This window comes from Phocoena sinus, chromosome 5, assembly GCF_008692025.1.
Source record: "Phocoena sinus isolate mPhoSin1 chromosome 5, mPhoSin1.pri, whole genome shotgun sequence".
NCBI lineage: Eukaryota > Metazoa > Chordata > Mammalia > Artiodactyla > Phocoenidae > Phocoena > Phocoena sinus.
The window spans coordinates 97,573,330-97,587,860 of record NC_045767.1 but is presented as its reverse complement, the minus strand read 5'-3'; the positions used below and the strand labels follow the sequence as shown (position 1 = coordinate 97,587,860).

At 38.0% G+C, this 14,531-nt stretch overlaps 1 protein-coding gene across 2 annotated transcripts in view; it reads left to right on the top strand.

Annotated features, from left to right (window-relative positions):
• Positions 1-14,531, top strand: part of PRKG2 (protein kinase cGMP-dependent 2) — an 84,717-nt gene that overhangs the window by 28,915 nt on the left and 41,271 nt on the right. For both annotated transcript variants that reach the window (XM_032632837.1, XM_032632836.1), the window contains exons 5-7: positions 2,474-2,537; positions 9,828-9,905; positions 11,530-11,624. In XM_032632837.1, the coding sequence (XP_032488728.1) occupies positions 2,474-2,537; positions 9,828-9,905; positions 11,530-11,624 (237 nt within the window). The remainder of the gene's footprint in view (positions 1-2,473; positions 2,538-9,827; positions 9,906-11,529; positions 11,625-14,531) is intronic.

Genomic DNA, 14,531 nt, shown 5'->3' with positions numbered 1-14,531 from the left:
AGTAATGACAAGAAGGTGCCTTACCTATACGACAATCAGTGCCTTAGCCGTCATATTGTGGGGTCTACCTGAGTGTAGGTAATCTCAAAATCCAGCAACTGAGCAATGCAGGTCAGTATTTAAAGCTAATAAACTGCACTTACGCAAGGGCCAAAAAAGGATACATAAATAAACCGGTGCCCATGGGTTGCATCATGTCTGAGATAAAACCTGAGCCACTAGGTTTTCCCTTGGAGTCTAGTGCGTTCTGCCTTAGTGGAGGGAGCTCAGAGAATTTACTAGTACAGGTTCCTTCCCTCCTTTTCTTCTTTTTGGTATCTCATTCATGCATTCATTCATGCATTATTGCCAGGGGTAAACATTGTGGATTCAGTGGTGAACAAGATAAACCTGATCTCTGCCTTCATAGAGGGGAGACAGACAAAAGATTTTTTCTCATATCAATTTCCTCAACAATCCCCAAAGGTGATAGGCTTACAGGAGAGAATTTTCACTAACGCTACAGCGCCCAGTTTGGACCCAAAGTAGAACTTTCATGACGGGCATGTGTTACTCAATTAAACCAAAGGAACAAAAAGTATTCCCTTTTTTTCTATATGCCACTATATAGAAAAAAGTTCTGGTTAACCCTTTTACCTTTTCATCCATAAGGAGACACATTAGAGAAATACATTTCTCTTTGTTTCATAATATACAGTAAGCTCTTTTCCATTTACATCTTTTTATTATGAAGTATCTGACATGTATCAAATGATACATAGTACATATGTAAGTTTTAATAACATAATAACAAAGTGAGCCCCATCAAGCTACGGGCCCAGCCTAAGTAGAAGGTTAGCAATGTTGTTGGCATTCTCATTTGCTCCCCTATGTCATTTTCTAGCCTTCCTTGGGGCACCTCCTCTCCTGGGAGTAGTCTGTATTCTGAAGTTTGGTAATCGTAACCTTGCTATTCTTTATTATTCTGCCTGTAGCTTAGTTTAACCTTTTTTTTGCGGTTCGCGGGCCTCTCACTGCTGTGGCCTCTCCCGTTGCGGAGCACAGGCTCCGGACGCGCAGGCTCAGCGGCCATGGCTCACGGGCCCAGCCGCTCCGCGGCACGTGGGATTCTCCCGGACCGGGGCACGAACCCGTGTCCCCTGCATCGGCAGGCAGACTCTCAACCACTGCGCCACCAGGGAAGCCCCGGTTTAGCCTATTTTTGAACTTTACAAAATTGGTGTTATTTTTGCAAGTCAGTTTTTTCACTCAATACATTTTTTAAGGTTCATCTACTTGGTTAGTGCAGTCATTTCTCCTGTTGTAGAGTTCTGTTATCTGACTCGACCACAGTTCATATATCTGCTCTCCCATTGGGCATGCTCCAGTGTTTTGCAATTACAAATGATTCAGATGCAGACATTCTTAGACCCAGCTCCTGACTACATGCTTCCTGGTCCTTGTGTTCAAGAATGAGTCTAGAGCTCTCTTTTCAAAACTCAGATCCAATCATGTATTTATGGAGGAGCATCATTTTTTCCTTAGGAGTGTCAAATTTTAGATGGTAAGAAAGAAGTATCTATCTTATAGAAGTTATATCAACAGTCCTGAGTGAAAATGGGTAAAGTAGGAATTTCTTTAAAAGAACAATTTAATCATACTGATGGGTTAATCATACTGAGTGGAATTTTTTTTTTGCGGTCCGCGGGCCTCTCACTGCTGTGGCCTCTCCCGTTGCGGAGCACAGGCTCCGGATGCGCAGGCTCAGTGGCCATGGCTCACGGGCCCAGCCGCTCCACGGCATGTGGGATCCTCCCGAACCGGGGCACGAACCCCTGTCCCCTGCATCGTCAGGTGGACTCTCAACCACTGTGCCATCAGGGAAGCCCCTGAGTGGAATTTAAAAAATTTTTTTCAAACAATTTCAGTATTCTGTCATTCTCTGTATATTATTATTATCTGTAAAAATGTTCCTATTACATGCCTCTGGCTACCATTAATTTTAAAAGACAGTACAATATGACTAATAATCAAGATCATTTCCATGCTAATTCCTACATTCCCCCCTGGATTCAGTCTTTACTTAATTACAAGGATTTAGATGAAAATCTGATTCTCCTCTGGAAGCAGAGGTCCTCATCCATGCTAATAAAAGAGATATTGAGATGTGGAACACATTTCTGGATGTGATTCACTTCGTAAGCCAACAACAAATGTAATTTTTTTTTCTCCAAAGAAACAAAATTTGATTTTTTTCCTTTCATGGGGTCTTACTATTTTTATTTATTTACCTGTGATAAATATCTGCTGTTATATGTGATTATATAATTTCAGTGTATCTGAAATTCAGTTATTTATGTGTGATATATTTGGAGGTTTACTTTGGAAAAATTAAAGTGCATTATATTTTTTAAATGCATGCATGAATCTGTGTAGAGGTGTATAGTTTAATTCATGATGATAATTAAATAAAGGTTTCTTTTTAATTTTGCAGCGTATCCTTGCTGAAGAATTTACCTGAAGATAAATTAACCAAGATCATAGACTGCTTGGAAGTGGTAAGAAATTTTAAAGTAAAAACTATATTTCATTAAAAGATTATATGATCTAGTCATTATTAGCACTGTAAATGATTAAACAGGAAAAGATGGTGATCACCAGTCCACAGAGACCAGGAGCCTTTTTCTATTGTGAAAACTCACACTGAATTAAGGGGCTGGGGTGGGGTTCGGGGACTCTTCTGAAACATATAAAAGAAAATTAGATTTGCATGTGTAAAGTGACATTTGATTTACATATTTTAATCTTTTTAGTATATTTTATAAAACGAATCTGCCTCACTCAAGAGGCATTTGATTTTCTGCAATTAACATCACAATCCCTTACAGAGTTTTCGTAGTATGAATGAGTCAGTGATGCATAATTAGGTAATGGAGTAGAGAAAGGGTATATTGGGACTTTTGTGAACAGGCTTCTGAATCAAGCTATGAAACATTCCATACTTGAAAACTCTAGGCTATGAAGACTTTAAAGAAAAAAAAAACAAAAAAAAAACCCCTGTACTTAAGAAGCACTTTACCTATTTTAACATCTAGGGAAAAATGGCGTATTGGAACGTATTCAAAAATTCGTATTAGGCATCACGCCGATGGTTGGTTCTTGTCCCAGACTAGTCAAGTCTTTTTGTGAATAATGCTTTTATGATATGTACCTTGGATTCTAATAATTTTCATTATATAAAAACCTCTTCAGAGATTAATATTCAAAGTCAATAACCTCTGTCTAACTTTTTTTTTGTGTGTGTCAGTCAATTTCATTGAAACCAAATTGCTTTTCGGGAATTTAAAGGAGGTAAGGAATAGTAAAGGAATCAGATGTAGACTTTAAGATTTTATAAAGCTATTCTCAGTGGGAGACAAAAAATACCCTGCAAGACTGATTGTTGACAGATTCATGCCTCTGTCAATCTCAATATACAATGTAAACTAATACCTGTTGAGAAGGGAGCACCAACCATTTTATCCTTAAGTGTAAGTGACACCAGTAATGTTTCCATTTACAATTCATGGAACCCATCCAGCAGTTTATCAAGGACAGGCCATGATGACACAGTGCCTGGCCTTGTGTCCCCAGAGCATTCAGATATGAAGTCATTTTCAAGAGGACTGCTTGCCCTGCATCTCTTGGGATTTTCTCAGTGTAACATAACCCAATCACAGATGTTACAAATTAATAATTCATCCTAATTTCTGAGTGTTTTTTTTTTAAAGCTGGAGAGGCCCTATATTTTTTTGTTAACCGAGGAAATCTGTTTTTAATATAACACTAATAGAGTAGATTCACCAGAGGGGAATTCCATGCTGACAGAAAATATTAAAATTTAGTATCATTAAAAATAAATGGTAAATTACACATATTTATAGTAGCCACAGGCAATAGCTACAGAATATATAGATGGAGGCTCCAACCTAGTATTAATTAACACACAATTCGAATTTGAAAGTCTCATCTTTTAAAACACCCTAGAAGGCTTTATTATATATTAGCATTTGCAGACAGCAGCGTGGTTTATAAAGGGCTCTTTATTCATACCTGGCAAACAAATGTGTCTCTGTAATGTGTGAAAATTCACAAATTCGAAAGTGATTAACAAGGGAGTAATGGGATCTATTTAGCACTAAGAAAAGCACATAATTTACCAGCATAGCTTGGACTAATGACCCATCAACTGGGTCCTGACCACAGCCAATCACTAATGCATTGGAGTTATGACAGAGCACCTGCTGAGTTCCAGGGCCAGCTGTCCCACAAACTGGCTCCATAATCTTTGAGAAAAACAGGCTGAATCTGGCATGCTATTTAGGAGTTGATTTTGGGTGGTTTTAAGTTTTTGTGCAGGGGGTGGGGAGGGAGTATCAGAATTTCCCATCACCAAGCAGTTGTTCTGATGTGTTTGTTAAGACTTTAGTTTGTTGAAGTCCTAGACCACATGGCCTGAATGTGCAGTGTTCCAACAGCATTTCTTGCTTTAGCATAAATCACCCAAAGTATTCAGTTCTGGAGGCAGACATTGCCTTTAAACCTCTTCTCGTGGTCTAATGGGAAAAAGAGGGTGGGAAAAGTAGCAACACATTCACTGGTGTGCTTTAAGAGTTAACTAATGCACACCCTAAAGCATGACACAGATTCCAAATGCAGTGTGACTATTAATGATAATGAAAATGACAATGTGACTTCTGTACCTGGCAGTTGGGTAGTACGGAAGACAAGAGTGGGAAGAGTTTCTGTTCCTACTCTCGGTGAGAGATCCGGGAAGCCTGGGATTTGACCGTGTGGTGGATCGAAAAGTTACGGAACTCTTTGTTACAGAGATTTGGTATTTGACCCAGTGACCCTCTGCACTGCCACTCTGACGTGGCATCTTTCATGAAACTGGAGCTCTAGTGGGAGTGGGACTGGGGTGGGGAATGTGAAATGTCCTTGTCCTTGATCAGATCACCAGTGATGCTGCTTAAAAGGCAGATTTCCAGGTACTACCTCACACTTACGGAATCAGGAACTCTGGGGTAGGGACCCAGAAATCCACATTTTAACAACACGATTCTTTTTTTTTTTTTTTTTTTTTTGTGGTACGTGGGCCTCTCACTGCTGTGGCCTCTCCCGTTGCGGAGCACAGGCACCGGATGCGCAGGTGCGCATGCCCAGCAGCCATGGCTCACGGGCCCAGCCGCTCCACGGCATGCGGGATCTTCCCGGACTGGGGCACGAACCCGTGTCCCCTGCATTGGCAGGCAGACTCTCAACCACTGCGCCACCCGGGAAGCCCAACAACACGATTCTTAAAGTTTAAAGTTATGAATTGAATACATATATTTAGGGTTTGCCATAGTCTGCCTCTTTAGTCACAAGTTTTCCATTTTTCATCATTTTTTTTAAAGTCTAGTCTTCCTTTCTTATAGTTCCACACTTGCATAAGCCAGAGGGTTTTTCCCATTTTAATGGTTACATCTAGAACCATAAGAAAGTTGAGATAATTGTGGATTTTGCAGCTAGGTGTCCTAGAAAGTTAGCTAGTCCAAAGTCTGGAGATTAAGGTTTATGGTCAAGCCTCTGTCCCTCGCAGCTGTCAGTTAATTGTGGTGGGCATCAGGGTCACCTCATCTATAAAATAAGGGGGTGCTGGGTCACATCTGTACGGGCTGTCTCAGTGTTTCAATTACAAAATTCTGTACAGTTGGCTCACCCAAATGCAGGAATTTCTGTTGCTTTTCATTTTGTAGGCTCCGGTTCCTTGGAAATAAACAGTCAGATGCTAAATTATGCTGGAATGGTTGATAGGGTCCACCTAATCCAGGTGTGTTTGCTTTAAAATTTCTAAAGTATTTTAACTACTGTACTTGGACAAACAAAAATAGCTGGTAGCAAACCCCAATAAATGTATACAGTTTTTTAAACAATCAACTTAGGGACATGGTCACATGATGCAGGGTTTGTGTGTGTGTGTGATCATACATCTGACTGTGTATCATCAGTTCTTCTTTGTGATGAAGATTTCTAGGCGCACACTAAGGAAACTAAGGAAATCATAAGCTTGCTTCTTTGTCTTTGTCCTCCATCACCTTAGATTTTAATTCTGGTTTCATATATTCTATTTACAGGCACTCAGGCTCTATCTATCATTTTGCTAGCTATCACAGAATGAGCATTTTCTTTACATGAAAAACTCTTTCCATCTTTAGCAGTTTCTGATGTATGGTTTTCTTCTTCTTTTTTTTCCAGTGTATGGTTTACTTTTAACCTCTATCTCTCAGTCTGCCCTGGAATTGATTTCCTAAGTTTCCTTTTGGCCATATACTAAGTACCTACTCTCAGTGTTTCTAGATATCTTCTTTTAAATCATCTTTTTCAGACTCATTAGTAGGTCATAAAATCAATTTAGAGGAACACTTTAAAAATATATCAGGGTAGTAAGCATAAGTGTTGTTCACATATGTTTCAGATTTATACAAATGTGTGTGTGCATGGTCACATGTGTGTTTGTGGGTGTACATGTAAAATATGTTTCTTACTGTAGGTCAGGGTAAAAACTGCTTGAAAACCATCGCCTCACAGGGTAGGGTCTATGGCTTCTTGGTCCTCTAAGGGACCCCTTTGCAATGTAACCACAGGACAATAAACCACACTGTTTGAAGTTCTCTTTTTGGTCTTGGTGATCACCCTGGCTAGACTGGCTGCACTCCCCAGTTGACAAACACTGGTTAATGTGGCATCGTAGCCAGTACTTACCACTATATATTTTTGGTCTGATCTACATCCACAGCTTTTTCTGATCTATGAAGTTACTGTCAACACACTGGGAGGTATTATTTATCTTCCTCCCATGGTTTTGGGTGACAAAGACTCATCCCTGGGAAAAATACCACTAGGAAGCTTGCCCCTTAAGAAACAACAAAGCGCTTTCTCAGTGTTCCATTTCCAGCTTCTGCCTTTTGGCTTATCCGACTGACAGAAATTAAAGCTGCACATTTGCACAGACCAGAGGCTGTATAATAACTGAAGAACAGCCTATAAGCAGTTCAAAAATTCTCCAGATTCCTTCTGCTCTGTCTGGGTAATGGGGACTGAGATTGACATAGGAACAGGAGAGCCTGAGACCGCCTGAAACAGGAACGTCCACCGTGACACTAGCAGTTCTAGTAAAGAGAATTGAACATTAACTATATCATGAAGACCCCTGCACTGCAGTGTCATGGTCAGTCACTTAACCTTTGCGGGTCACAGTCATCTGAATGGTAAGATCACACTTGAATCGAGTGAAGGTTTGTGATAGAGCCATAATGAGAAAAAATAGAGAGTTGGAGTAAGTAGCTTGTGATGTAAAAACTCAAAATACTATTTTCCGGGTAGAACAGAAGCATGTTTCTTGCTCACATAACAGTCCAGGGAGGATGGTCCTAGGTGGCTATGCAGAATCCTTCAGGAACCCAAGCTGATGGCTACTCTGCCATCTTCCACATGGTCCCTCTCCCAGGATTTCTCTGGGACATGCTGTTACAAATGGGGCACAAGTATGAAGGCACGTGTCTGGAATGGTTCATGGGCCTGGCATGGAAGTGGCATACGTTGCTTCTACTCAGACCCTTTTAGCTGGACGTTAACCACATGGCCACAGCTAACAGCAGGGAGGCTGGGGAATGCAGTTTACCTGTGGAAGACATTGATGACCAGCTCACAGACTCTTTCGCAGGAATTAACAGTCACCAGGTGACTATCTCACTTAGTCCTCACACATCCTTAAGTGTGGTAGGTCATACCATCTTAATTTTACAGAATAGGAAACTGAGGTCCAGAAGATTTAAGTAACATCTAAGCAAACTGTTCTCAGCCTCCCCCTTAACATGGTAATCATTAATTGAGTATTTACTACATTTCAGGTGCTTTTAATGCATGAAAAATTGTCTTTAATTGACTTATGGTGGTAGGCAAAAATGGACCCCCTCCAAAGTATCCACATCCTAAACCCTGGAATGCATAAATACATTATGTTACATGGCAAAAGGAACTTTGCAGATGTAATTAAGGTTTGGGACCTTAAAATAAGGGAGATTATCTTGGACTATCTAGGTGGGTCAAGTATTATTACACGGGCCCTTAAAAGCAGAGAATTTTCTCTGGCTGGAATCAGAGAGATGCAGCAGAAGTGGAAGTCAGAGAGATTCCAAGTGTATGAAGAATTTCATGTGCACTTACTGGTTCTGAAATATTGGGGGCTCTGTGCAAGGACAGGAGAGAAGTCTCTGGGAGCTAAGGGGGCAGCCCCCAGCTCACAGCCATCAGGGAAATGGGACTTTATCCTACAACCGCAAGGAACTGAATTCTGCCAAACAACCTGATTACACTTGAAAGCAGTTTTTCCCCCGGAGCCTCCAGAAAGGAACACAGCCCTACTGACACCTTGACTTCAGCCTCAAGAGACCCTGAACAGAGAAATTCAGGTGAACCACACCGTGCCTGGACTCTCTGTCCCACAGAAACTCAGATAATAAATGGGGGTAGTTTCAAGCCACTAAGTGTGTGTGGTTATTTGTTACAGCAGCAATAGAAAACTAATGTGCTTATCTTCTCTCAATCTTTGAGTATAAATGTTCTTATTTGAATTTTCTGGATTGATGAAAGTGAAATTCAAAGCAGAACTGAGATTTGAATCTAGATTTCTGTGGCTTCAAAGTGCCTTTTCCCCTGAGATACTCTGCTTCCTTCCATGAGATGTTGAATGCCTTGTAAAATGTACATAGTGCTATGTAAATAAAAGGTAAGTTTATTAGTATTAGGAGTAATGTTTATTCCATTAATGTAAATATGTTTTAAGAGTAAATGACCAAAAAAGATACTGAACTATAGCAGACACAAAAGTAGTTTGTTTGGATTTTATTTTCAAGTCTAAAATAAAAATAAGAGAGAGCTATTGTGTTGTTCTTTTTGCCTTTTACGAAAATTAAACAAGCCCATTTTTGTTTGTATAAATAATTAAGAGATCCATTTTAGTTCTATGACTTTGTGGCAATATCAAATTAAAGCAAAGTAGGGATGGAAAGTTTAATCCATCTTTTATTTTCTAAGACACTGAATTACTTTTTTGGTCTGGCAGGTGGAAGAATTACTTTTCCCTGACAAGAATTCTCTGATTACACTCACCTATATGAGGGAAACAAAGAAATAAGTGACAGTTTAGGATTTCATGAGTTTAAACTTTGTTGAAAAACAGAATTTACATGTAAAAATTCTAATGTCAACCTTTCATGATGATAAATCTTTGGAAAGAATCCATATGAAAGAGCTCCTTACTGTGTATGTAGAATTTTCCCAACCTTTGCTCCGAAAGAAATTAGGAATTGAGGCTGATATTCCTCATATCCATTGAGGATAATATTTTCAATTTATTAGATAATATTTGTCCTCTTTCTAAACTCTAGCGCCAGTTTCAGACTGTTGCAGATCACTGAACCGTTTGTATTTAGATTATTTGGGTGAAGCCCACCTGCGGATCGGTGATAATTGCCTTGCTCTCATTTCTTTGTGTCTTCAGTGTTCATGCTTGAAATTCAGTATTCCAGGTGATTTTTTTTTCCATGAAATATAAACATAAATGCAGATAAACAAGCAAAGTCTCCTTACTTTTTCATGGTTTAAGACTACAATACTTAAGAAGATTACAATTACAATAAGCAAAAAAATAACAGAAACAGGTGTGGAATGCTCATTTCTAAGACACCAGGAGTTCTATTTCACTTGTGTCATCTGAATGTCTCCACTGCATCTAACTTTTTCTTTTTCTCTCATCCCCATAGGAATACTATGACAAAGGAGATTACATTATCAGAGAGGGCGAGGAAGGAAGTACCTTTTTCATTTTAGCAAAAGGAAAGGTAACTATTAGTTAAACTTTATTTAAAGTAAATCAAAGAATCGTATCAAATCTGTTGGCCATAAATGCAGCAGTGTTCTGCATTGCAGCCTAAGTCCTCTGTCTGCAGTGAGCAGTTAAAGGACCTTCTGCTCAGAAGAGTCCTGGGGAAGCGACGGGGGGCAGTCTGAGCACTGGCTTTGGGCCCACAGGAGACTTGTCTTGGGTTCCAGCTGATTTAGTAATTTCTCAGTGACCTTAGCCAGGTCACTTGGCTTTCTTTGGATGTCCTTTCATTGTGTATAAAATGACTGGATTATTTCTAATAATCCAATGAGTGTGTGATTCTCAGCCCAGGGGTCTAAGATCAAGGGCTGGAACATTTCCCCAACCCACTGATAAGACAAACAACAGGTGGAAGAGAATGAACTAGACAATTGAGGACAGAACGATCAGGCATCAAGCTGTAGAACAATATGGCTCAGAACTTCAGTTCGTACACAGTTGCTCAAGTTGATTTAGATGCTGATGAAAATTTTACGCTAATATAGACCACAAATCTTTTTTTAAACTAGATGTTGAGTGGATAACATGTTGCCGGTTATTCCCAGCTTGACTCTTTACAATGTTCCTCAGAGACAAAAAGCATTTGCGGAATATTGATGGAAAGGATAAAATCTTGAGCACCTGTGTCTATAAGCTGTCAGATCTTCACATATGCTCTTTCTTCCATGGAAGAGTTTATCATCAGAGAATCAGACACTGCCCTTTGTAAACTGGTTTTGTGGTTGAACTTTGAACTGGGCCCCCAGTGATGGAAAAAAAATTTTTAACATAATAGTTTCAGAAACGCTTCAACACTCAGAACCACTTTTTATCATTTCTCCTCAACCTGGACCTCATACTTTGAAAGAATCCTGGTTAATAAACAAATTGCATTTATCATTAAAAAATTTTTAAATTTATTGTGATTTCCATAAGTGCTAACCAGAATTTCTAATCAGAATGATGCAGTCCTTCTTACCATGTTGAACTGGAATAATTCTAGCCACAAAAAGGAATATTGAAGTTTTTGTTTGGCTCTGCTATGGGGGTTCTTGAACCTTCCTGGGCTGTGGATCGCATTGGGACTGTCATGAAAGTTGTGGACCCTCCTCTATATCCACATTTTGCATTCAGTTTTAGAGGGTACACAGGAATCAACAAGTCAGTCATGGACATGAGATTTAGAACTCTTGATACTCAGAGTATCAAGGGATCAATTCGTGATTGATTTGTCAACTCCATTTGGCTTTTTGAAAAAATAAAGTTCCCACAGGACTATTATTATTTGCTTTGAGCATCCTTAGGAAGGAATAACTGGATTCATGTAAAAAATTATAACTTTGAGTCGTGAGGTTTGGATGGAGAAGCTTCCTCTTATAAAAGGTGGATTGTGTTCAATCACAGGATTTTCTAGTCCATCCAAATGAGGTGACTATAGTTAGATTGTCATAACTACTGCAAAATTAAAGCAAAGGCTTTGATTTTTCCTTATTGAGTCAAGTTTATACAGAACAGGAGGGTCTGGTTGAATGGATATGTGTTCAGATTTTCCTTATTTTCTTCTCTCTCTCTCTCTTCTTAAATTATTTGACATCATTTAGGTAAAAGTCACCCAGAGTACTGAGGGCCATGATCAACCACAACTGATAAAAACTCTGCAGAAAGGAGAATATTTTGGAGAAAAAGCTCTTATCAGGTGAATCCATGAATTTATATTCCATACTTAAATAATTCTTTGATTGTTTTGCATGTGCACCTACCCACTGAGAGTTGTCAAACTGAGCTACCAAATTAATGGCAGCCATTATCCAGGAAATAAACAAATTTTTAAACGAATTCTAAAAAATTCATTGTTAAGCAGGAAATAAGTATACTAATTTTGCACGGGAAATAATTTAGAAAGTCTTGTCTACTAGTGAAAATAAAATTGGTCTTCTCTTAGAATTTTTAGTTTAAAAGAGAAAGAAATTAAAGGCATGAAATTTTAAATTTTCCCATAAGAATGAGTTTTTATATTTTCAAGGTTTGAAATATTGTCCTGTTTTACCCTTTAAGAAATGATCAAATAATAACTGCACATATTTTTTGTGTTTTTAAATCATTATGTCAAAGGTAATATTTTCTTAAGAATTTTTATTGGCACATTTTGCAAGCTTTAGAAACAACTCAAAATAGTGTGTTTGACATTTCTACTTGAACCTTAGGCCTTTTGAGATATGAGTTTATTTACTGTTGATCTAAGTTATGGAAGAAACATTTGTAAAGATTAATCAAATTGCTCAGGAGACACTATGTGCTTCCTGGAACTCAGAAAACAACTTCAAGTCTAAAGAAAACTTTTCTTAAATATAAATAACTTTATAAAAATTCAAGCTAGAATTTTGAGCAACACACTCTTTTTTGGAGTTACATATGTTTTTAAATGAATACTTGAAATTAATTAAGAAAGAATTTAAAATTTATGTTATTACTAAATGCTTTTTATTTCATATTTATGCTTATAAAAATGAGTAGTGTGTCTGCTCATTTTTCTTCCTTTTTAATTTTTGTCTGTGAAGCCCTAGTTCTGCTGATTTACATGTCAGGATTACATTAAGTACAGAGCAAAGAAAAAGTGTTCATATATTACCTGAAGACAAATTTGATTCTTTAAAAATCATAAAGCTCTTATTTTTTAAAGAAAACTAAACTACTTAATCCTAGTAAGTTATGGCTATTTTGTAAACAATTTAAAAATTGAATTTAAAGACAAGTTGAATTTTTATTTCCCATTTTCTAGCTGGTAATGAACTTGTTTCAATAACAGGGAAATTGTCCTCATTTGTTTGCTTATTTGTGACAATATGAATTTGTTCATGTAATGCAATCATGTAATACCATTATTCAAGACTTCAATGTATTTGTTCTTAACATTAACACATTATTTTTCTCATACCTTCAAGCAAAACTATTAAAGTTTGAAAGGGCAGAGAAATTATTTATAAATGCACTATAGACTCAAGATAGCTCTGGAAAGGAAATATGCTGTCTGGTTATGCTGGATCTGAAATAATTTGTGCTCTATGTTGCAACCAGCCAATTACAGTGTTTTCCCATGAGAAACATGGGGATTTATATTTAATAAAGACACAACTCCCCAAAGCATTTAAAATGTAAAGCTAAAATCAATGAGGAGGAGAGTTGGATACAAATATTTTTACATTTTTGTGCATTTTTATGCTATCACTTTTTAGGGCCACTGACTGTGGCTCAATGTTCCTTATATTCTGTGTATTTTCCATGCATTTCCATTAAATAGTCCCAGGAGTTCTTTCAGCATTTTATGTGCAAAAATAAATCCGTGGCACTTACACAGTTATTATGAAAGAAACAGTGTGTATTTGTAAACATCTAATACCTGTGCACTGTTTGCAGAGAATATTCCTAGTCAAAATCATGACCCTGTCAAGTGAAAGGATACCATACCTCTTTTTTTTTGAACTAACAAAGCAAATAGTTTACCCATATCCAAGATCATATCATATAGATATCTACACACATGCAAGTTGAGTGTAAACTACCCAGCTCCCAACTCAAAAGCATATCAAGCTGAAAGGTTTCACCAGTGTCTTCTAGCAAGGATCCTGTAAACTTGGGAGGGACTGGGGGTTATGTCAGAAGGTTTTTGGATGCCAGCTATGTGGATGGGGGACCTCTCTAGAATGAGAGATGGGCTGCCAGGGTTTTCCCTGTCCCATCGCTAAAGGAAGATGAAAGAACTATACTTTTTGTGATGCTGTTTTTGATGAAGTTGCTTAGAGCAGTCTTAATATGATTGCTGTTCCAAGTTACCTTAAATAAATCTCAGAGCACTGAGTACCATATGGATGTACCTTCCTTTCAGGGTCTTTAGTTTGTAACTAATAGAGGGAGACAACTAACATAAACAAAGGTCTCTAAAGAAATACTTTACCTGGTGCTTGATCCATTGGTATTCATTAGGTAATTAAATTTACCGTCATTAGATCATATGCTATAATTCATTGTATCTAAGGGGATTATTGTGAGAGGCACTATTATATTATGTACCCCTGAGAAAGAAAGACAGTGCTATTAATTACACTGTGACTCATCGTCAATTGTAAGGCATGCTCTGATTTCAGAGATTTTAATGGAAAATGTACATCTTAGACTATGAAATGAAAGATTTTAGTATTTCTTTAATTCACTGGGTGATAGGACACTAAAAACACTTTCTTTAGGTTTTATTCCTGACTGGTTTGTTAGAAGTTACTTACTTCAATGTTTTTCTTATAAATTTCTTTGATCGGTTCATTTCAATTTTGGCTGCTTATTAATTAGCAATTCCTGTTTGATCAGAGTAGGGCTATCTTATCTGGGCTGACACAGAGCGCAGAATGAAATTCCATGCACAGCTGCACTCACTGATTCCTTTACATTCTTAGTGCATTTAGCTTCTTCTCCTCTGTATTCCTTGTGTGCATGCCCTTTATTAGGACACATTTCAAATCCTTTTATGGGGGAAGGAGTAGAGTACAAATTATGATTTTTAAACAAAGCATAATCTTGGGAAGGTTTAAGTGATGGTGTTTCATACCAGTAG